The 25,156-nt window shown below is 35.5% G+C and overlaps 1 protein-coding gene across 1 annotated transcript in view; it reads right to left on the minus strand.

Annotated features, from left to right (window-relative positions):
• TBC1D32 (TBC1 domain family member 32) overlaps nucleotides 1–20,462 on the minus strand; it is a 71,931-nt gene extending 51,469 nt beyond the window's left edge. Inside the window, exons 1-17 of the mRNA XM_056488402.1 lie at nucleotides 20,397–20,462; nucleotides 18,725–18,879; nucleotides 15,276–15,437; nucleotides 13,910–14,087; nucleotides 13,204–13,275; nucleotides 11,941–12,066; nucleotides 10,998–11,076; nucleotides 10,744–10,844; nucleotides 10,597–10,658; nucleotides 9,985–10,129; nucleotides 9,207–9,266; nucleotides 7,295–7,394; nucleotides 6,902–7,039; nucleotides 5,424–5,516; nucleotides 5,027–5,169; nucleotides 4,205–4,329; nucleotides 3,067–3,268 (exon numbers count right to left, since the gene is read on the minus strand). Coding sequence (XP_056344377.1) covers nucleotides 3,067–3,268; nucleotides 4,205–4,329; nucleotides 5,027–5,169; nucleotides 5,424–5,516; nucleotides 6,902–7,039; nucleotides 7,295–7,394; nucleotides 9,207–9,266; nucleotides 9,985–10,129; nucleotides 10,597–10,658; nucleotides 10,744–10,844; nucleotides 10,998–11,076; nucleotides 11,941–12,066; nucleotides 13,204–13,275; nucleotides 13,910–14,087; nucleotides 15,276–15,437; nucleotides 18,725–18,879; nucleotides 20,397–20,462 — 2,007 coding nt within the window. The remainder of the gene's footprint in view (nucleotides 1–3,066; nucleotides 3,269–4,204; nucleotides 4,330–5,026; nucleotides 5,170–5,423; nucleotides 5,517–6,901; nucleotides 7,040–7,294; nucleotides 7,395–9,206; nucleotides 9,267–9,984; nucleotides 10,130–10,596; nucleotides 10,659–10,743; nucleotides 10,845–10,997; nucleotides 11,077–11,940; nucleotides 12,067–13,203; nucleotides 13,276–13,909; nucleotides 14,088–15,275; nucleotides 15,438–18,724; nucleotides 18,880–20,396) is intronic.
• Nucleotides 20,463–25,156: the final 4,694 nt, after the last annotated feature.

Here is a 25,156-nt window from a genome sequence, read left to right on the forward strand (position 1 = left end):
TTATTTCAGAAAAGCTTATTTTTTACTTTTTCCTTGGATATACACAATTTTAAAGCTAACACATTTTAAATGTTTTTATTAGAATTCTTAAATAAACCTCCTTACTTTCCAACTGGAGACTCTCAAATCAAAAATTGGCATTTAAAAGGAAAAAAGAAAAAAAAGGAAAAAATTATAGCACTACTCTTCACTCCATTTCTGTCACAGGTAATGGAAATAAAAGCTTCTGGAGTCACCATATCAAACTTCTTGATTAATTCTGCCACTTTTCCTTTTTAATTATAAATTATATAAATATATCTATATTGATATAGATGTCATTACAGTTACAGACATAAATATATATATTTTTTTTTATATTGGATCATTCAAATTATATTTGAAAATATATGTCATGAAAGACTGCATATTTAAAAGTAATTAAGTTGTTTTATGTTTATGAGACAAAAAGCAAATTAAACCACTGAAATAAAAGTAAGCAGTCATTAATTTACTGTCTTATAAATGTGATTTACAAAATCAACAAGATTCTTCTATTAAACTAGTCAATTGTACTGGAACTATTGCTCCCCTTTTATAATTCTCTCTATAGATTCAGTCTCAGAATTTCAACAGAATCTGCCCAGAAAAAAAAAAATAATTTCTTTCTCCAGCAGTCTTAAAACTCTGAGACATGTAAAAGAAAAGGATACCAACTACTAGTCCAGCCATTAAAAAATTTACACTACTGCTTGGAAAGAATTCACCATAGTCACCATTTAGTGTGCAGCGAAACCAGAGAAGATATTTTATAAACTTCAGGTGTTTTAAAATTGAAAAAGTACAGAAAATAATTTTAAAAGCAGTAAGATGATGGAGTTGACTTTCCTGTAATAACGTTTTGATTCTTAAAGTCAAGAATATGTCAATTCTATTTCAGTTTATATTTGACTACCAAAGTGAAGTGGCAAAATAGCATTTTGTAGGTTAAACTTTGTTTTTATTCAATATATTCAGTCTGCTTCCCTTGTACATGTCAAGACAATTTGTCTAAATTATGTTCTATACTATAACAAGGGATTTTAATATGGAAATAAGTCTTTTGTACAAAGTGTAAATGCTATGGTTTTTTGGAGGAAATAACCAGAAATGACCATCAAAAGCTTTTAACACTCAGTGATAAACATTAAATAGAGTAACAGACTGATTTGAGTAAGACTGATGAATTACAGAATACCAAAGCATCAAAAAGATTGCTGAGTTACGTAAATTACAGCACGAATCGAGAGAAATAAGCTCCTTAATTCAATAAAAGTCCTCAAGTTTTCAATGCAAGGAAGAACATATGTTTCAAAACTAACATTCTTTGATGAGAAAAAGAATTGATTGTGATATAATTATGATTTTAAGTAATAATATATTTTATTTACACGACAATGTATGCCTTCATGGGAATATTAATATTCAAAACAGTGAGAAATACCCACAAAGTGGTGATTTATTTTCTATTCATGTTCTACCCTTCTGGTATTTTCTGCCTCAGTTTACATTGTGGCTATTTTATAAATATCTCATCATAATAAAAGCATACAATAGAAACATACAAGAAGAAGGAAAATAGCTGTTCCACTCTTTTTCCCTTGCATTCATTTTCCCTCCCACTGCTTCACCTCCAGAAAAAAATTTGTTAGTCTTTTAGTCCATTCTTCGTACCAGCTGATCCCTCTCTAAGACATAAAAAGATAGTCCCATTTTTCAATATGAAGTGAATAACACAGCTACACTTTGGTTTTCCACTGTGAGTCCTAATATCCACACTTTAAACATGCTTTTGGTTAAGCAGGATGCCAAAATTGAAGATTCATTTGCTACCTTTACCTAAATTGCGCCAATGTTATTTTAATGATTTAAATGTTGGAATTTGCTTCCCTGTGAACTTTTTGAAAACTGCATTTGCAGGATCTGCCATCATTTCTCCACCTTAAGCAAGTTTTTACAACACAAGAATTTTCACACTGCATGTGACTATCAGAACAATGGAAACAGAACTGAAGATGATGAGGGGATTAGAGCATCACTATTTATGAAGCAAGGCTGAGAGAGCTGGGCCTGTTCAGTCTTGGGAAGAGATGAGTGAGAGTGATATGACAGTATCTGAAAGGAGAGTGTCAAAAGGAGGGACTCAGGCTCTGCTGGGTGGTGCCAAACAAGAGAGCAAGAGGCAACAGGCAGAAACTGATGCACAAAAAGTTCCACCTGAACATGAGGAAGAACTTCTTTACTGTGCAGGTGGCTGAGCACTGAACAGGTTGCCCAGAGAGTTTGTGGAGTCCCCCACTGGAGATATTCAAGAACCCTCTGGACACCATCCTGTGCCATGTGCTATAGGATTACCCTGCTTAAGCAGGGAGGTTGGACCAGTTGACCCACTATGATCCCTTCCCATCTCACCCATTCTGTGATTCTGTGATAACAGGAAGAAAAATGCACAGAACTGTTGGATCCAAGCTCTTTCTTTCATGTAGAAAAAACACTGGACTAGCAATCAAATTTAGGTACAGAGTCTAAACTTCATAACAAATCCATGTACACAGGTAAGACAAAAACTCCTGCCTGGCATTTCTCACTATGGTCTCTTGAGAATGTCAATGTCATCTAACTATTTAACAAATAATTGCAATCTTTTTTTTTTTTTCTCTGTATCTCCCACCTGACACAAACCAGTTTAACTAAAAATTAGTAAGAGCACAACTCAGGAGTATTTTCTTTCAAAATATCCCAAACCAAGAATGAAGGAGAGATCTGTGGTGGACAGTGGTTATCATGATATCAAGTGACTTCCACCATAAAGGACAACGAATGACAGGTCCATAAATGCATCAAGAGTTCCTGTTTTAATCATAGGCATAGAAGTCTCAAACTTCTGCTAGGTTCACATTCAGAAGGAAAATTTGCAAGAGAACTTCATTTTTACAACATTTTCAAGTACTATTTAACTGCTTAAAAATAGTTAACCTATAAGAACAACTATTGCACAAGCTGAACCTCTCTCAGTAAGATTTTTCCCAATCCAAAAGCAAGATTTACCTTTCTCCAGGCCTCTGCAATAGATTCATGCAAGCCATAAGGCATTAGCATCTGTAGGCCTTCACAAGTTCTGTACATTTGACGGCATACAAAAATGAAAGCTCCTTTAATGACTGGCATAAGCTCTGATCCAGATAAAACAGAAATGTTGTCATGAAGAAGTTTCTTGGTGAACTGAACAAGTACATGAGCAGCTGTAGGTCTAGAAATAAAATAATACATTTAAAATTTTGTTTTGTAGTAAGCCTTAAATAAGTTTAGTCAGAGGATTTATTTCAAGTTTTTTAGGGGAAAATAAACTATGGAAAGAGATTAGGGCCCACTATGAAGGGATAAACTATATTGTAACTTCTGACACCAGTGAGAAGAAACACACAGCCAGTGATGTCACTTTGGCAAATAGTTGTCTGCAATGCAAAAGTATACCCATTACCCTCCACACAGCCCACAGGACCACGAACTACACAGACTCTATGTTTTATAGGAGTCCAGTTGGGAAGACAATTCTGATATTTCTCCATTTAAAAGACATGAATTCCAAACAAACGTTTTCAAGACCTGCAGTTTAACTATTTTTAAGGTTCATCTCAGTTCTACTGCTGTTACAAGTTTAAGCGTCAGCTAACTATATTTCACCTGCAGGAACACACTGATCCAAAATTAGGTACAGTGTTACACATGGCAGTTTCTTATACAAGATCTGTCTCTATTAGATTTATTGAAATGTGAATGCTACATTAAATCTATTCTTTCAATAAATTTTTGTTTTTAATACTTATTCTAAAAACAAAGAAAATTGAAGAGAGAACTTTGGTCTGACAAGTAACACTATGAATATAATGGAACTATATTCACAGAAAGGAAAGTTCTCACATGAATTAGAAAAAGAAGAAAAACATGAAAATCTCTCTTATTTTAAGTATTTCTTTGCATTGTCATTTCACCTGGTTCTAACATAAATATCCCCCTTATACATTCTATAAAACACTTACTACTTTAACTTATAATCAAGTATTTTACCCAAACAAAACCAAAATGTATCACACTATAGATAAATGGAAAATGAGCAAATGAGTCTCATAAAAACAAGGTAATTCATTGAAGTGCTCACTAATGCCATCCATTAATGCACTCTTACGTGTCTTTGGCATTTTTTTCATTTTCTCCATAGAGAAGGAGAGAAAGACCATCTTCTGAAGCAGCAATCCTTGCCAAAATATCAGCTACATCAAGCAAAGTGGTTTCAAGACAGTTTACATACACCTATTTGGAAGGGGGAAAAAAAAAAGGAAGCTTTAAATTCAATGCTTTCGTAAAAGCGGTTTTTTCAAGTCTGTGTTAGGTAGGCAGAACCTGCAGGTCACCTTTCTGATCATCTCTTAATGTCTTAAACACAGTAAGTTAACAGTCTGTGTTCAAATGTCATCACTCAGAAATCTTCATTACAAAAGGACACAAATTCCCAATATTTTCATAATCCTTCGAGAAATGTTTACCAAAAAAAGATCAAAAAACCCTTTTTCTTTTATCAATCCAGAAAAAAAATAGCTTCCCATGGAGAGTTATATATTTTACTTACACTAGTTATTAAGAACATCTAATCAACCGAATTTAAAAATAAAAGTGGGTTGCCTTTCAGTTAGAAGGTAGAGAAAACATTCATCCAAGAAATATACAAAGACATCAGAAAAAAGCCAAAAACAATGAAAAAAATTAAGCAGTGAGTTTTTTCCCAAGGAAAGTCTCACTACAGCACAATTTTTGGTACTATTCACAAGACTTCCATGTCAGATCAATCACAGCAACAGACTAAACTATTCAATGCACACTGTGACAGCTAGTGTACAAAATACCAGAGAAGCTCCCATGCTATGTGAGTAAATAAACCTTCTACATAGAAGATATGGAAAAATTATAATATTCTATACATGTAAAAATCATTTGGACAATTATTACAAACCTCTGTGCCAGTCAGCAAACTTTGAACAGGATGAAGCAGGGCATCAATCACTGTGTCCGTATACAAACATTCAGCAGCACATCCCGTTTGATCACAAAAAACTTGCAGAATCTCCATAACAAGACCTTCTGGAGAATAATTGTCTGGTGAACACAATAAATGTTTATTTATATTTTAACTTACACAAATATCCCTACATGACTTATGTAGTTGCTTCTGAATTATTATTAATTCTGTTAAGCGCTGTTTCAATACTGAGGGAGGAAGAAAGGGTAAGTGTGGAAGGGAAGAGAAAAACTTCACTAATAAAAGACACAAATTAAAAATTGCAAAAGAAGTTATCATATGCCTCATTAAATCCAAATATATTAGCATATAAGGAAAAGAAAGCATTTACCTGTATTTGCTACCAAATCTGTCTTTGGGTAACTTGGAGAGTAATAAATAAGTTGAGCAAATAATACCAACACATCAGTTATGGATACACTATCTATTAAAAAAAAAAAAAAAAAAAAAGGAAAGTACTATGTAAATTAAAGACTAAGTTTAATTTTCTAGATAAAGAATTGATTTTGTAAATATATGTAAATAATTCTTTGCTATATAGAAGAAAAAAATTATGTACAAATGATAAAGCAAAGGACATACATATCTTCGGGACTCTACTAAGGTATTTCATGATCAACATATACGACTTGATCTTGCTCTCAATTTAGCCAATTGAAATTTTACAATGTCTTTCACTGCAACAAATGGCAGCCAACATTTGAAAATACTGAATATACATGACTGTAGAAAAAAAGTATTACCTTACTATTAGATTAAGTGAAACTACAGGAAAAGAGAGAGCCTGTCACACAGCTCTTTCTCAGGTCTGAGACAAAAACCACAAATGTAGCTAAATGCAAGATGGGAACAATTGCTCCAAGTTTAATGTAATTATATTAACAATCAGCCAATTTGTGAGGAAAGAGTTGCCATCTATGAAGCTGAGAAGAATACTATCAAGAAGAGAAATAACAAGGTTGTTACATTTTACAAGAAAGAAAAACAACTACCATTCCTGGATGTGGGCTGGACGGGTGTTACACAGGTAATGCATAAATGACAAAAGCACTTCATTAGTTGATGTTTCTTACTCACAACTGCTCTCTACACTGAATCTATCAAGTCTTGATCCTCTAGCCAGAGGGACAAAAGAAAAGTCACAGAACTAGTATGCAGTAATGTTTGGAATTCTACATTGAATAAATAAAGACACTAAAGCAATGAAATGCTACAATTGCCCTCACACACTTCTGTCTGCCAACCCTGCACAATGTAGATTTCTCTGACTGTCCAACAAGAGCTTTTCCATCTCATATCTGGTGTCCCTATAAACACCTCTGTTCCACAGGCACAGAACTTTTCTTCTAATTTTATTTTATCTTAATTAACAGATTAAACTCAGAGTACTTGTTTTCAATTTGCAATTAGCTTGAAATATTGATTTTTCTTTCACACCTGAAAAAGTTTTGGTCCATGGACATGTCTCTCTTCCAACCTATTACATCAAATGGTTTGACCGAAGCTATTACTCACATCTAAAAAACTGAATCACTTACACACTAATCCAACTGTCCATCAACAAAAAATTAATATATTAAAACACATCAGCAATCCATTCAACCACATCCATCAAAGAATAAAAAACTTATGTGTAGATGCCCATAAATAGATATATATATATACACAAATCACATTTCAGGCTCAGAACTGGTGAAAAAAGTATTGTACTTCAACGTCCACAATATTGCAGTGAAAATATATAAATATGTATCAAGAATGGATACAGTTTTTCTCAGCAGGTTACATTTTCCTCAGCTCTCCCCCTACCTTTTCTATTTTTCAGCTGTACCGGAAAGAGACTCTGGCCTTGCTTATAGATCAACAATCTTCCTAAGAGGCACAATGAATGAACAAAATAGATGTACTGCAATTCTGGTCCAGTGTAAGAAAAATTCTGCATATCACCTGTAACAATAAAGCAAAAAAATTACAACTTTGCTCTTGTAGTTTACTTTACAGTACCTAACTACTCCCTGCAACACAAGCATTTTGTATATAAAGACAGCTTAAGTAATTAACCACTGCTATTAGTTTTCTTTTAAAAGACAGTTTTACAACATTTGGGGAAGAAATAGAGTAGATAGAATGTCATCCTCCGCATGCTCAAAAACCCAAAGAGGAGGTATGCACATATAATCTGAGACACACAAAGATACTCACTACAATGCTGCTGGGAAAAGTCACTGACTTTGGAATTTTTATTAACTGCTGCCTTGCAAAATTCAAAATAATCAAGACACTGCTGGACTGCTGCATTAATCTGTGGAATAAAGCAGAAAATAATAAAGTACCTGATATTTCACAATTTCACAATTCACAAAATTCTCACTCTCTCTTGTATCCAAGTACTGTCCTGTAACACAAGAACTTAAATATCCATTTCACTTTAATGACTTCATTTTTTAGTGCTTTGGATGGATTAACCAAGAGGAGGCAAAATTTTACAAGGATAATAAAATACACCACCATTCTTACTACATTATTACACAACTAGCTCTATACTCATAGTCTACGAAAAAGAGCACAGAGAACGTGGAAGTGTTTTGAGAACTAAATAGCAATCTCTGAATGCCCTACTGTCATTATTGTGGAAGATTTTAAATTTCCATACGAAAAACTTTGTCTTGAATACACTTACTAAACTGTAGGTTTGGCTGCCAGGTGCTGCCAGTGCTATTACTGTTCTTGGTGGTGTATCATTGTCATAGCACTATAATCTAATCAAGGTATATAAAATTTTAAAAATTATAATCATGGTTGTAGCAAGGAAACCCAAAGCACAATGTCCTAATTTCAGCTGGGATAGAGTTAATTGTTTCTATTTTCTTATGATCTGAGAAGAATAGTTAGATTCATTACAGCTTGGAGCTGCCAAGATTTATTCATAAGCGTAAATACACAGACCTACACAATAAAAAAAAACCTCCAACTTTAATCAGATGTTCACCCTGTGCTTATAAATTAGATTAGACTACCCTGGTCATGGACTTTCTATTGTAAACTCTTTGTTGCATGGATTATGCTTTATTCTGTGCACACAGATAGAAAAGATAAAGATCTCTTATAGTTGACTGCATCCTTTTCTCTATCTTACAGTTTTATCAGTCCCATATATTTTACATTTGATGTCATTTGTATGACAAGATTTTAAAAAACATAGCCAAAATTTTATAGAACATAGCCAAGTCCTGTTTATATGAATGGATCTCACATATGCAGTGGTCTTAATAAAAACAATGAAAATTCCACCTCAGTAACGTAAGCTGCCCATACAAAATATACGATAGGACTATCAGCTTTATTATTAAATATATTTTCCCAGTTTGATTTATCTTGCTGACTTTGAATCCTTAATGCTTCAGAGAATACAATGGAATATTTTTTAGCCTCTTCTCATCAAAAATCCAAATTTAGTACAGTGTATTTATGGTATTTATCATGCACAATTTGTCATTTTTATGCTTTTTTGGAAATTATTCTAAATATGAACGAAACATAGCAAATTAATAAATTATAATCCTAAGTAAACACCTGCAATAAAATATCCAAATTCCCCTTACTCAAATCTGGCCATATACACTTCTTTGCATTTATCAGTGATACATTTAAGCAAAGAAAAATTGAAAAAAAAATTAAAAATCCAAAAGGCTTATCTAGCTGAAGAACATAGAATAGCTCCAAAAAAAAAAAAAAAAAAAAAAATCACACTACGTGCATAAAAAGACTAAGTTGCAAGTAAACTTGCCTCAGTAATTCATAGAATTGTAGAATGGTCTGGGCTGAAAAGGACCTTAAAGATCATCTAGTTCCAAACAATGCCAAGGGACACCTTGCACCCCCATCCAACCAGCCCTGAATAATTGTTCAAGGAAAGGGGCATCTACAACTTCTCTGTGCAAACTTTTCCCACATCTCACCACCCCCACAGAAGAAGAAGAAGCTCCTCCTAATATCTAATCTAAATCTACCCTCTTTCAGTTTTAAGTCATTACCCTGTGTTCTATCAATAAATTTTATTTACAGACTATGGTTGAATATATAATCAATAAAGTATATTAATAGAAGTACTTACCAAGGATTTATATTTCCTTTCCAGAAGCCTAAATACCACTCTTCTGCTGTAATATGCATGCTTGAATGACAAAGAAGATGTAATGTCAACTGCAAAGAAATGTTCTGGTTTTTAACTAAAAAGTAGAAATTATCTCTGATTCTGTTCTAGTAGGGATCCCATATACAGTACATATTCAATGTATTGAACTCTAGCTTGAGTAAGCCAGTATTATACTCAACTGAGACCTTTGTTTGCAGTACATTTATGACCAACAAAACCTACATCATTAGAAAAAAGTGTAATAGAACACTTAGCTAAAACAGAAAACCAGTAAGTAGACTGAAATGCTAAACTATGCATTTTGAAATTGCCAAGTAAATCTTAAATTGTAAGTTTATATACGGGAGGGTGGAAAAAGCTCTAATGTCCATTGAAGTTAGCAAGTTGTGTGCAGCATGTAATATATAACTTTTCTTTCATGTTCATTACTACTTCCAAAAAATACTTGCATCTTTTGACGGCTGCAGTCAATTCTACCACAGGAAGTGAAGACACAAAGCACAGAAAATACTCAGAAATCTCATGAAAACAAGTAAGTGAACAGAAATTGAGGTGGAAAGTATTGAAAAGCAGTGGACATAAAAGTCTAAAAAAAACCCTGCACCTGCACTTCCTTAATCACAGAACAGGCTGCTATAAGACACAGTAGGTCCATGATGTCAGAACTGAAACTTTTCAAAATTAATATCTGACATGAACAAGTTGTGTGTTGTTGGGTTGTGGGTTATTTGCTTACCGTCCACTTCTTAAACCACACTGCTTTGATATCTAGCAGAGCCAAGAAGTGCACCGGACTCAATAAATCTGGAGAGGCAGGGTGATTAGGCTTGTGTTTTAATGTCAAAAGTGACAAGGTACTCTCCACTACTTCTTCCATGTACCTTATGACACAAATGGGAAAAAACGGATAGAAAACAAAAAATCACAGATATCCTTCCACCAATAATATTCAAGAACAAATGTCTCATAAAACCTTGATCAGATAAATCATAAGTACCAACAGCATTATCTTTAATTTGATCTTGTATGGGCATTAATTCTTTGTAATACGGCAAATAAAACTAATATGCCTCTACATTCTCCTGAATTATTACACCTTTTAAGTGCTGAATATTACACTTGCATGCCAATTATTTTTGTTCAAAAGTAATTAGAACACTCCAAAAGGAGCTTAATATGATTACTCCTCTGCAACTTCCGCATTTTACTTTTCCCACCCTCTACTTTTCTTTCCCCTGTTGTCACTGACCAGCCACTGTGGATCCTGCAATAAAGCCTTTGTTAAAATCTCATGCATTTTTTTTTATGTCAATAACTATTAAATTAAGAAATTTTGAAGGTGACATACTTTTCTGGATGTCGAATCCAGGAAGATGGTGCTTCCTTTTGGTACTCATTTAAAAGGCGAACCTGAAAGCAAAATTATTAAAATTAAAAATAATTAATGCACAGTGTTTCAGTATTGATAGAAAAGGTACAAAAGGTTCATTTATACCTTTTTAAGTAAACGATTTACATCTGAGTTAGATACATCCAGACCAGCTGAAATACGAAGAGAATATTCTCCAGAAAGGAAGTACAACTCCAAGTGTCTTGCTGAAAAAAAAAAAAAAAAAAACAACAAAAAACCACTTCACCTCCATGACAACCGTAAGAAAATAGACTGTCTTATACAGTCTTCATTACAAAATTTAACTTTTCAAAAAGTACATGACCCATGAAGTTTGAAATGTAATTAAATGCACATACCTAAACTTGTATAGACTTCTTTTGTCATATTAAATGGAGAAGAAGAAAAGGTTTTTGCATAGAACCTAAGAATTTTCTCCTAAGGGCGAAAAAAGCAAGCAGTGTATTAGCCATTAACTATGTTTTATAATTCCAAAATAATCAATGTATCATTATTCTTAATATTACATACTATTGATCTGAACATCTGTGCAGATGCTAAACATTCTTTACAAAAATATAGTTAATGATTACAGAAATCTCCACTTCAAAGAAAATTTTATTCAAATACTCAAACTACAGCACCAATGCAAAGCCTCACTGAGTTCCAAAGTAGACCAAGGAACATTACTTTTCCATTAAGAATCAGTGACTTATAATTATCACTGTTTTAAAAGAAATTTCTCAGGTGAAAGAGAAATATATTACAGCATCTGGGGCATCTTTCCAATTTATTTGGTATTCATTTTAAAATCTGAAGAAGTAAAGAAATTTAATTGACATAATAAATAATCTAAAAGCCATTTAAGCAGATGTCATTTCTTTTCCACATCACTGCCTGTGTAATATTACTATGTATCATTTTCTCATCATCATGGAGCATAAACCTGACTTGAGCAGGAAATATTAACATGACCTATTTTACAGAGCAGTTTTGTCCATTTTTTTACGTATGTTTTTGCTAAAAGAAATTCAAAGGTATTCACTGCCATTAAAAGAAACGCAGATTAGTACTTTGGTGTCTAATAAACCTTTTGAAAGCCTGTTGTAATCCTTTAAACCAAAATTTACTGGAACCCTGTATTTGTTACTTCAAAAAATAGTTTATGTGATTCACACCCAAAGAATAAAATGTCTTGAACCCTGCTAGACTACTTATAATACATATGTAACTTCTTACACCTCTTTAGTAGTCCTTTCTTTGGAAACAAATCTGATTATTAGATACAAAACATTCCCTTACACTGAATGTTGCATCAGGATCTGCCAGAGAGATTGTCAGATGCTTACGCAAACTTGGCCAGCTCTCAGAGCTCAGGATATCGGAGGCAGGGGCCAAGCACAGCGTCTGCAAAGCTTCTTGGCGAACCTGGAGCAGTCAAATAGACAAACACCAAAAATCCATTCACAGCAACCTCTGAAATACGCAATTTACAAGTCAGAGGGAGGGAGGGTGGACAGGAAGGAACAGAACCTGGCTGCAGAACAGATAAGGAATAACAAATCCTTGTCTTCTGCTATATTTTTATGGCTATTTAGACAAAACACTACATCACAGTGGCGAAAATGCCAAGAAGCAATAAAAGCATTTTAAATGGTTTTCAATACTAGATGCAAGGTTTATGTTCTACTTTCTGCCTGTAATCAAGTATTTTGCTGTTGGGGAATATAGCTCTCTAAAGCTCTCAGCTAGGAGAAGCAGATAGTTATTAGACATTATGTTATTCTGCTGAATTTTCATCAGCACTCTAAATAATTTCACGAAACTTTTTTCTTTCAATTCATAGACAACTGTTATCTCTAGCAATTTACTTCATCTTACTGAAAGAAACTGTAGGACATTTTAATAATATTTAGTAGCATCAGACTTTTAATCTGGTTTTCTAATAAAACTCCATCACAATGTTTGTACCAGCTCCTATCTACCATGCCTTTTTCAACTGCCAAACAAGCCCCAACAAGTGTTATCGAGACAGAACTGGTATTTATCCAAGATTCAAAAATACCAACAGCTGGGGCTGATTGTTGGTTAGAGAGACAAATTAGTACTGCCACTGATATGACAGCAAACCTAACTTGGATTTCTATTTACCATTTGGCAGCAGGTTGTTGGCAAATCAGCAGACACCTCTCTCTTCTGACAGGGTAATTCAAAGGGCAACACAGAAGTTACCAAGAAGGGCAACGGACATGTATACAGGACAAATAATGTTCAGTAACTTTATTTATCATGGAACAACTTTTTTTAAAACTAAAAATACCAATCCATAGCACATAGATCTCAAAAAAAAAAAAAATAGATACTTGCTGCAACACTAGTTTTTGAACCAGATGGTTACAAAAAATGAAATATAACACTGCAGAGTAGTTTCTGCACTGAAGGTAAAACAGATGAACCAACAAAGACAAGTTTCCATTTAGGTACACAGGAACTCTTATAGGCTGCTCTCCAATATGCCAAAATCATTCATTTGTATTAGCATTTCATTTCTGCTTTTAAACTTACTTCCTTGGGTTGACTAGGGTCAAGCCTTTCCGCAAGCAGCTGCAATTGTTCTTGACTCATGAAAGCGTAGCTCTGTAATACACATTATAAAATGATCATCAGTATATTTTATTAAACTGAACAGCAGAAGATTAAAATAATCAGTCTTTCGGATACCTAATTCACTTTTAATAATTAGGACTTCAACATTTATACTAATTTATTATAAAGTCAGCATTCCAAATGTTTTCTGCTGTTTACCCAAAGCTAAACTTAAGATAATGAAATTACTATATCACACATATAAATCACATATTTTGTTTGTTTCACTTCAAAGTTTTATATATCTTTAAAAAATCCTTTATAATAATTTATTGGGCAAGAAATGTAGCATAGTACAGTAGTCTGGAAATGAATCGCACATTATTCAGATTCTAAAGTAAAATCAAGAAAGTTAGGCAATGTACTGATTTTAGCTTTCTATACCATATTTGGATAGGTACTTTGGAGTACATGGGCATCCTCTTGATCTCATCTAGCATATCATGCCTTATGTAGCTAGTATAAGCTTAGAACTTAAAACTGAAAGAAAAGCAAATAATTTGGGTTTAAGATGTAACAAAGATGGGAAAAAATTATCCTTCTCTAGAGCAACTCCACTGACAGAAATTCAACAATTTTGCAGTATCATGCTTATTTCATAACATAGAGAGAAAACCCATTGTACTTGGTTGAAGGAGGAGTCACTGTCAGAACAGTTGTCTGTGTAATAGCCACTCTGAAGTTCTTTCTTTGCTTTACTAGCCAGTTCCTTATCGTGCATCTGATCTTCTTCGAACTTGTTGATCAAAGATTCTACCACAACCATCATGACATTCTTCAAGGCATTCATCATTTCCCTGTATCTTCAAAGTAAAGAGGATTTTAATATATAAGAACACAAAAATCACTGTGTAAAAAAAATTTTTTAAAAAAAATCACTACATCATGGATAACTGAATATGACATAATGCAAATTGGAATTGAACTCACTGAATTTACAGAAATTAATGCATACCAAATCCAAATCAAGCAAGGAAACTTCTATGTACTGTACATGCTTCAGTTAATGATATTTTAAAACTACAATAAAAGTCTTTTTTTTCCCTTCCAGAACCATTCAAAGAAATACCACTATCATAATTCTATTTTGGGATGTTCTTAAGAAAGAACAACATGAGTCCACCAAAAAGGAGGATCTGTCCCTGAGAAAACAGGCCAGTTCTCATCCTTGTTACTGTTTGTTTTTTGTAGTTCAACATCCAATTTTTCTTTTGCTATAAACCTTGAGCAGAACCAATAGAAGCGAACACATCACCCTGATTCAAGATCTTGAGTACAGGTCATGCCCACAAAATAATTTTCTTACAACAAATCGAGGCTTTTTAAAATTTCCAAAAATCTAAAAAAAAATATCCAGAGGGAAGCAATTCAAAATAAAAAAATACTTCAGAAAAGCATCTTATTGTAAAATATTGATATTTTATTTCAATTTTTACTTTAATGCTGCAATTACTTATTTTACATAAAAATAAAAAGATACAAATATACAAATTATCATAGATACAAATGATCATAATGTGTTTTAATATCCTCCTGCATGTCTAATTTTTATTTTAACTTAGTAAGATACATGTTTAGTTCACTGGAGTTTCTTTTACTAATTTTAATAAGCACAAAACCCTAAGGTCCTCATCCTTGAAACAAAATTATACAAACACCATAATCTGAAAAATGGTCATTCTAACATTTATTTTCCTACTATCTTATTTTGCAGCACATAAAAATCACTGCTGATCCTAAAATCCTAAATACCTCAAAAATTTCACATATTTGCTAACTGTCTTTTTTATGCAGTTATTCTCAATTCCAGGGTGAGACAAAGTATGACAAATTGCAATGTAGGGTGGAAACATCTGAATTCCTTAGCGCTGACTTTGGTTACAGGTTCAGAATTGTTACTGGTTCATATCCTTTTTTTTTTTTCAGAACATGTTATGGAAAAGTGAAAGGAAGACTAAGACAAAGAAGAAATTGAAACATGAATTACTCACTCTTTTGATTCACGGGCCTTCTTAGTAAGATGTTGGACAAGTGTGTCATAGCCAGATATTTCACCCTGATTTTGACCAGAGGTACATTTTTCTGCTTCTTCTTCAATCACAGGTCCCACAGTATTTTTTATGTATTGTCTAAGGTATTTCACAAACTCATAGCTGCAAGAAATAAGCAAAATTAAAATGTAATATCTCCTTGAATTCACCATGAAACATTTTCAACATTATATCAACAACCATTACCTTCTCTTCCAGTAGATCTGTTACCCTGAGATAAGAGTTTATGACTTGCATAGAAATAAACGTCGAAAGTGTAAAATAACACATTACAGTTTGATTTTCTTCAATATGGTCACTATTAGCATATTGTAGGAAGAAACGATATCAAACAGAAGAAACAAAATCAAGTTAGTTATCAAACAGCACAATTTCACTTTGTGCTTCTTCTAAAAGTAAAAATCCACTCAGACAAAAAGTTAAGGTTTTGTAGACAAAAAACAATGAGTATCAAGAAATTTCAAATTTCAAAAGAAACATTCCTTGTAGCACTCTGAACATGTCTCAGAGTAAAAACTGTCTAAGACTTAGAGTATAAATTGTCTGGTTAGATATTCATTTATTTATGCATTATACATACAAAATTAGAAGATACAAAAAAGACATTATTTGGATAAATTGTAAGAATTTATAACTTAGAGCATATGGCAGCACCTATGGCCTATGAAATTCTATGTGTCTTAACAATCTTAACATCTCAGTCAAACTGACAAAACAGCTGTCTGTGATTACACAAACATAAAATTCAAGGATTCACCACTCTGCAGTCTTATGATCAGATACCCATAGACACTTGCTAAAAGAACAGGATAATCAGAGGGAGATCGCAAACTAAAGACTCTCCCTGAGTCCTCCAACTTGATATTAGCTATAGAAATTGCTAAAGAATTGCTCAGAATCAATCAACTTTTCTTTTTGGCTAGTTTTGTGATGTGTGTAAAGGGCAAGGCAAACAGAAATACACTTAAAAAGTAATTATATAGTAAAAGTAGATGCATAATTTTATTTTCATTGCATCAAAAGCAGATGTTCAACTTCTTCACATTAACTTGGATAAAAAAACTCAAAAAACAAACAACAAAGCACAGAAAATTGTACTATAATAGATACTTCCTCACTGGATTGCCTACCTCAGGTTCCATCAGGTACATTAGTATTTTTTTCCCCCTACCTTTCCATTCTCATTCTCATTGAAAGTAACAAACACATCTTAAGAAAGATGCAAAACATATTTATTTCTGCTTTAATTTGTGAAATTGCACACAACTCTCCACTGCATGAAAGCTTTCATGAAACTGTCTCCCCTTTCTTTTATAAGGGCAACACTTCAGGGTACCTGCTGTTGCAGATACTGCAATGTACAGTTTCTGAAATATACAGCAACTGTATCACAATTCACACCACTACTTTTATGTCTGATGTTCTAGTCTTCATCTTCAGCATTATTCTTCCACCTTAGACATGTTTTGTTACAATTATGTGTTTCAGCAATGACAATACTACTTCTTCACTAGCAGAATCAATCCAGACTGATATGGCAGGATTTACAAAGGAATCACACTTGGGGTGGTGCTAAAAATACCTCAAACGTAACAGAAAACATGCTACTTTATATAGTTTAAAATCCTGATGTCTACCACTGCAGAGAAGTTTTTTACTTGGTTCAATTTTCCATTTTATTAGCCTTCTGAGGATCCTGCATTTCTGTATTTTCTACATCAAAGTGGGAACAAAGGGTAAAGTAAAACTTCAAAATCTGGTAAAATTACTGCGTCAAAATAAGCATGAGGCAGAAACATGCTGAGGTGAGCTAGAACACTGGACAAACAGTCCAAAAGCACGCACTACTAATAACAGAGCTTGCAATCTGGATGGATAGGTTAAGGAGAAACTTTCTTAATGGCCTCACTTATAAATGACCATATGACCCCTTTGACTTTCCACGAAAACCAGTCTGCACTTGCCATGACAAGAATGCCTCCAGATATACTGCAGCACCAGATAGCAATCCTCATGTGCTGAATTTAAAGATCATTTGATTTTCCATTCAATGTAAATTAAAACTGTTCTCATGAAAAGAAAGTATATTTAGGATCACCAATTTTCTAACATACAAGAATGAGTAATGAATGTCAAGATTTCACTGCTGTAAAAGGAAAAGCTATATAGGCATTGCTTCAACCACTTATGGACTTCACTCCCTCCCCCTTGGTATTCTATTAGGTTCTCAGAAAAGAAAATGACAATTTCAATTTTTTTTGTTTGAGCTTTATTGTATATTGTATCTTCTCTAAATATTTTTTTTCATTTCAAAATTACATGTCTTTCAACTTTGACATGTTTACAACAAAATTATTTTACTCTCATGCTTGTCACCCAGCAACTTACTACTCAAAATTCACAAGAGTAAAAGCAACATAATTTGTAACAAAAACTAAAAGAGAGCTAAAATACCTGTTAAACAATCTTCAAAACACGTGTCAAGATTTTAAAATTACAGCGAAATTTTAGATAAACCCTAGTTCTATTTCACTGATTTACCTAACTCCACCACTGACAAAGGAATGGTAATACCGAGGCAAATTTAAGAGAATGTAACTAGTGCCACTTCTGAAAAAACTGATCGGGAATCAACTTTCTCAGAAGTTAGGTCACAGAGCTCTGTTTCTTATTTAAATGTCTTTAGGTCATTTCAGCTTGATATTCTCTTGGCTTGTCATAAAATGTGTACTAAAAATCTCCCAAGTAGTAAAAAAATAACCAACTTATAACACCATGGAAAGGAAAGAGGAGCATGGGATAAGGAAATCTAGACTGCATGTGAAGTCACACTGTCAAATCTGATTTAACAGAAGTGTGATGGGGATACATTTCTGTTTCACTTAAAACAAATTAAAAGAATGATTAGAATAGATAGATAAGATAGACGTGTTCAGTAATATAGGCCAGAGAGAATAATCAAAAATGGAAGACAAATGGCCCTCTGAAAAAGAACTCTATTTTGAAAAACAAGACTATGTTGTCTAGCAGGTATCAAATATATTCAGAGTCTTCAGTGACTACTTTTTCTAGCTCCTTTTCATGTATTCATTTAGTACACATGCATTTGTAAATTCTTCTCTCACAAGCAGCTCATGAATTACTACTACAGCAAAAATGTATTAGCAAGAGTGGATCCAAAAAAAAGCAAAACTAGAAAATGGCCAACATTAATTTTACTCTTTAAATTAGCACCATCTGAGAGTTGATTAGTGACAGGAATATCTATATATGTATAAATATACACACATTTACAAAGCAATATGAAGTATAGACATTTCCCGAGAATAGTACAGTTCAACATATACCAACTTCTTCAGAACACTAAAAATACCAAAAAATATTTTTACTTGTGAAAATTCTCATCTGTTTCCTCCAAATGCAAGAGAATTTCTTCTGCACATTCTACTGAAGGGGCTCCAGTGATTTTTTCCTTCACACTCTGCAGCAACTGTCTAAGCATAGACTGTAATAGAGCTTCATCTTCACTTGTAAAATGAGACATCTGTAGAAAACAAACAGAGGAATGAGAAACTCTTATAGTTTTGTTTTTACTCAAGATGCTAAGAAATGCATAAATGCCTTAGATCGCTAATTTTTTACTGTTATCAACAGGATTTTCTACCAAAAGACACAATTGCAGAGAGGAAATATTTGATACAGCTTATCTTCAAACAAACTGAAAACAAACAATCAAATCAGTTTCACTAAAAGTCCTGATATGGTAGCATAACATTCTTAAAGGAGATATCACATTAAGAAAATCTTGATTATTCCTATTTCTACTTGCCCATCACAGAGGCACAGGACCACACAATAAGCTAAAAAAAAATAAAAGGGAGGGAAGGTTTTACAGATGTAATGATCGTATCCTGAGAAGAAGACTTTTTATAGTCTCTCATTTGCTTCTCATCCACTATTACTACCCACTTCTGACTTCGGAATCCCTCTATTTAGAGCAGTTGCTGTGCCCATGACTGGAAGTGCTACCAGCTTTTGCAAGGGCCAGGTGGAATTATCAGAACAGTTTAATTTCCCTAACAGTTTAATTGTGCTAATCAACAACAGTGACCTGACAGAGTGCTGTCAAATTAAATGGAAACTGCTGAGAAAAAAATGGGAGGAGAAGAAGCAGTGAGAAACTGGAAACATCTATCAAGTCCAGAAGACAGATGTTAGTTAAATTTTTAAGAGCTGCAAAAAAAAATACACAAGCTCATTTTTTATCTTGATAAATCCCTGCTCAGGTTATTCATAGAAGGAAAGCATAAGAATATTGCAGCTCCACTTCCAGTTCACCTTGAAAAGTCTTACCAGACTCATGTAATCACTAACAAAGATACATATCTAACATTTCATTTGTAAAGGTTTGTGGTTTGTTGCGCTTGATTTTTTGGCGGTTGCTGCTTTGGAGGTTATTTCCCAGCAGGCATATCCCCCATTCAGTTTCCGGGCAATATTTAAATGGCCCTTTTCTCCCTAAATTACAACTTTACCCAAAGCTCAGTTAGGGCAGCCTTTTCAAGGTCCCGGCTCTATCCCGAGTGCAAATCCTGCCCAGCAGCTCAGGCAACGATTCAGAAGGAGCTTGTTGTCACCATCATTTATCCTCACACAAGCCCTGGCCGGGCAAGGAGGCGATTTTAGCAACAAACCGAGGGGAGCAGCTCCCAGAATGCGAGCAGTGTGAGAATCCCTGCCCCTTCTGGCGCTCTACCGCCCGTCCCTCGGCTGCGCAAGCAGGATTCCCGGCACAAGCCCTACCCGAGGAGAGCAGCCGCTCTTCCCAACCTGCGCCTGCCCAGCGCCTCCCTCAGCCACCGCTGACAGCGCGGGCGAGCTCTGCCCGGGCACCGCGGATGCGCTCGCCCCACGCACCCGCTCGCCCCCGCGCCGGGAGCGCCGCATTCCCCGTCCAGCCCAGCCCCAGGGCGGCTCCATCCCCGCATTCCCCGTCCTGCCCGGCCTCAAGGCGGCTCCCTGCCCGCAGCCCGCGCCGCTGCCCGGCCCGCCGGGATTCACCTTGGGCGGCCGCGGCCCTTGGCAACCGCGGCGCCGCCGCCGAGTCTCGCCGGGCCCAGGAAACATCGCGAGAGGCCGCGCGCCCCGCCCGCGCGGGATGGCGGTTCGGCGGGGCCGGCGCCGTGAGGGCTGTGGGGGGAGCGGGATGGGCTCGGGGTGTGGGGGGAGCGGGATGGGCTCGGGGTGTGGGGGGAGCGGGATGGGCTCGGGGTGTGGGGGGAGCGGGATGGGCTCGCGGTACCGGGAGCAGCGGGATGGGCTCGCGGTACCGGCAGCAGCCCCGCAGAGCCCGGAGCACCCCGCGCTCCCTGGCGTCGGGCTCACCCCTGTCCAGCCCGGGGTGGTGGCCCCAGGTTTCCCGAAGGAATACAGTCGTGTCGTTATTCCCAATTTACATCAGCAGGGGAGCTGGTTGTCTCGGTAAATAAAATAGTGAAAGGCAAGGAGTTTTTCAGTCCTCTAACTCTCCGTTCCCTCCTGTGATGAAGGAAATATTACAAAAGTACCAAGTAGTATTTTTTTCTCTCCGACAAATAAAAGCATTACACAAAACCAGCAAAAGCAGTTTGATATTAAATAATTCCTATTAGGTCAGCTATAACAAACCAGAATCTGGTTACCTTAAACACTCCTAAATGTTTGTCAGTGCTTGCATGCAAGGAGTTACATAGTGCATTATTGTCCTTCCCTCCTGCATTTTTTACTAATGATTCTTGTGTTGGGAGATGCTTAAATTCCATGATATGTCCTTTAAATGTTCATCTTCCATGTAACGCTAATCTTCCATGAGGACTTGTTCCTTTAACTGGACCTGTAGCCCGTTCAGTTTGCAGAGCTCTATCTAGTTGTACTCTCTTGCACAGTAGAATTGAGCTTGTAAACTGCATTATTTCTATTGAAAAGGGACATTCAGGAGCAACATAAGCCTCTCTTACTGCCGGTTGTCAGAAACAAGATTTTGATCGGTTGCAACAAAGTTTCTGTGATACCTTTAGCAGTGAGCTTTCTATGCTTGGATGTGGCCAGTGCGCTCAGGTACCCACAAGATAAAATTGGAAAAATTGTCTGTTGGGTACTGCTTGCAAAGGAGCTCCAGTAAACTGACCAGAGTCCTGTGAGCTTGGCCGTGCACTCTTCCCAGCACTGTTGGGCTGGAAGTGACAGCAGCTTATTCCACATCCATGCCAGGCTCTTCCTTCACAGGCAACAGTATAGTTTGCTTCTTTTCTGTCCTCATTCAAACACTACTAATTCCTTTACTTCACAAGCACTGATTCAAGTGACAGCATCTCAATTTCATAGCTGATAAGGAATAGAAAAGAAAAAATCAATGTACATAGTGTTCAGCATTCATAGTCCTTACTGAAAGAGCCTTCACTTTAACAAGCCTTCTTTAACTTACAAAACACCTTATAAGAAAAGTTGCACTTGTAGTGGCATCACAGACAGATGTTCTTTTGATGCCTGCAGTGTTTCTAAAACCCTTCCATTCCTTTCTACCCTCTCCCTTCTGTATTGCATACAGCTTCTCTAGCCACATTTTGCAGCCATTGGAACCTGGAGCCCTTTCTTGTGAGCAAAGTTGACAGACCTCAGATGCTGTTGGCCATGATTATTGGGATGCATCCAGACAGACACCCTCTGAGGGTGTCCAGAGAGAGCAACACTGTTCTGAAGTACAGTATGTTTACATGGATGGATGTCTGTCACATGACAGAGGCTGCAATCACTGTGAAATTGTTCATGTGGATTTCACACTGGTAAAATTCCACTCTCTCTTACTCTAGGAATTCCTTCTCCTTGGTAAAAATATTCCAGATGTTCTCTCTCGGTTGTACAAACAGGAAAACCTGGCTCCTAACCCCAGTTCAGGAAGGCATGGCATACAAATAACTCTTTGTAAGGTCTCAGCATTGTTAGAAAGTCACATGCTTACTTCTATAGTTTTAGAAACTTGAAGGAAACAACAACTACACAAATACTTAGAGTGTGTAGCATAAAAGGTAAGTAGAGTTTCAAACTGTGAAGCATTATAGGAATGTGAGTAATTTAAGTATTATAGAGAAGTTTCATTTAATTTGTATGGTTTTCTTCCCATACCCTGAACACGTCCCAAAATTTGAATTATCGGTTTATGCCAACTTTCTGTAAATTTAAAATGTTTCTGCAACGTCTTCAATGTGGCAGACCTGAAGAAAAGGAAACTGTGGAAAACAGAGAAATCTTTACAACTGGTGGTAGTAGTGGAAACAGCTTGTGTTGGTGCACATATCATTACAATAGGGACATGATTTCTGTCCCCTCTCTCTGCTCTTTCTGACTTTTCTCTTTCCCTTCACTATAACTTCCCACAAGACCGCTTATTTTCTGGATGACACACGAAGGTGTGGAGTAATTTTGATTTTATGTAGTTGATGCACAGCTGTTAGTTTCTCCAAGACTCTGGCTAAGACTATCACCAACTCTGTATGTAGGACCTACAAGGAACTGGAGTTTAGTATCTGATTAAAAAAATTAGCATAGCCAATATCTATTGAAATTCCAGTTTATCAGCCTTTCCTTGGCTGATACAGTTTTCAAAGGAGTATATCCCAAAGAACTAAAAGGGAAGGCAAACTCCACTAGACTAAGACAAACCCAACCAAAACAAAACAAAAGCAACTTTCTATACTCCCATTTCAGAGCTACATCAGGATCAGAGGGAGCCAAGTTGTCCTCACTTCACAGTTTCTCAAACTGGACCTAAGATATGAAAAGGAAGAAATAAGTCAGGAAAGGATAAATAAGTGTGAATTCTGGTTCTGGAGGTAGCACAAGAAGTCTTCAATACCTTTCTGCACACTGACATCCCTTAAGCAGTTCTTGAGCCTCCAAATAAAAGATGAGGATACTTCATCAACCCTTATATGACTGCTGTGGCATTTGTTGCCCTCTCATATCATATTTACAGCAGTTTCCTAAATTCGGAGGAACAATGAACATGTTTTAAGACATCATTAGATCATAATCTAATCATAAATATCAAAAAGGAAACTGCTTAAAATATTACTGCTGATGGGAAAATCTTTTAAAATAATCTCCAAAGGAAATTTTCTGTTTTGGAGACCATCTGTCCTTTCCTCCCTGTGCACTCTGGGGAAATGCTAACCCTTGGATAATGTTTCCGTTAAAACACTAAGGAGCTGGTGGGTAAATGGTCACGAGGGTTGCAGGCTGGAGCATTTATGCTGTCAGCTGCACTTAGAAGTCTTGTGTTAAAAACCCATGCAAACAGAATTGATATCAGTTCCATAACAGGGAAAATGTAAAATGCCCTGACAGGTCTAAAGTTGCATCAGATGACTTTGTACATACCTGTTGAGCGCTAAGCTGGTATGAGATGCATGTAAACTATTATAGGAATCAAAAAAAAAAAAAAATTGGGTCAGTTTGCTTATTTGGTTATTAAACTTCAGTTACGCTGGCATTTCAAAAAGACTGGAGATCTTTGCTGTTTCTGATCTCTTTTTTCTGAAAAGCGAGAAACTGGCAGGAAATCGATAGGACTCTCACGTAACATTGTAAAGCACCACTCTGAACCAGCCTGTCCAATAGCAATCAGAAATGTTATTGATTAAAAATCTAACCTAGTGAATATATATGTACTGATTTTTCCATCTGTATTTTATGATGCAGTTTTCAATACATGCTCTGCTTGTGGTTGTAAAAGTAACTACTGGAACTTAGGTGATAAAATCTATACTGCAATGCTAAGTAACTACCTCAAAGAATCAAAGACAAAATAAGCTTCAATGACAATATAAATATCCAAATGCCAATAAAATAATTTTCTGATCCACAGCTTTCTTTTGGCAAAACTTCAAGGAGCCAAGGACATATGTTACTAGCTTTGACTGGCCTTAGGCAGATCTCTTAGCATCAGAGTTAGGTCTTTATTGGAAATTGAGAATAATAAAATTATCTTTATATGCCTTTATGAAAATCAATCTCACATCAGTGCAACATAAAAAACAAGTGACATCGTAGATCTTGACTTTATTTTCCAATTCTTTTCTAATTAATATTTTGGTCCTTTTTTATCATGTGTTTCCTGAAGGTGGCAGCAATATTCAGGAGTTGCATGAATGTCTGACTTTTGAACCTATTGACCTGTAATACAGTATTTCTTTCAATGTAAATGCCTATTTATTTGTTAATATTAATAATATGTGTAAATTAAAATTTGATGAGGTAGATTTGTAATTGTAGACATTGTACATATTGTAGATGTACAATATCTCTAGAGAATATGAAGAAACTAGGTTGACCTGGAGTGTTAGAATTGCTTCTTCTTCTGTATGACAAAAATTTGTAAACTAAAGGAGGATTCCTAAAGTATTAAATACTTTTAATTAACAAATTACTGTTGCTTGCAGTTAAAATTATCCATTTCATTTTATTCATTGAAGCCTGTATTGTATGCCTTTTCTGAAGTGAGATATAAGCTTGTTTGTGGAGCTTTCAAAACACTACAAATGTTGTGTGTGATCACTGAAGGAAGATTATAGCCTGACTGTTCCATTCCTTCATTTGATCTTAGTCATTTAAAATCCCTGCTAGAGCCGCTCAGGCCAACTATCTCACAGCATTGTGAGGTTTAATTAAAAAGAAAGTTTAACACTTCTTTTACACATTATGGTGAAATGCTTCTGTTACTGAGGCAAGTCGGTTGCATCAACATTAGATGTATGAAATAATTTAGAGAACTTTTGTCTCCTTTC

The sequence above is a fragment of the Oenanthe melanoleuca genome, chromosome 3 (assembly GCF_029582105.1).
Source record: "Oenanthe melanoleuca isolate GR-GAL-2019-014 chromosome 3, OMel1.0, whole genome shotgun sequence".
In the NCBI taxonomy this organism is placed as follows: Eukaryota; Metazoa; Chordata; class Aves; order Passeriformes; family Muscicapidae; genus Oenanthe; species Oenanthe melanoleuca.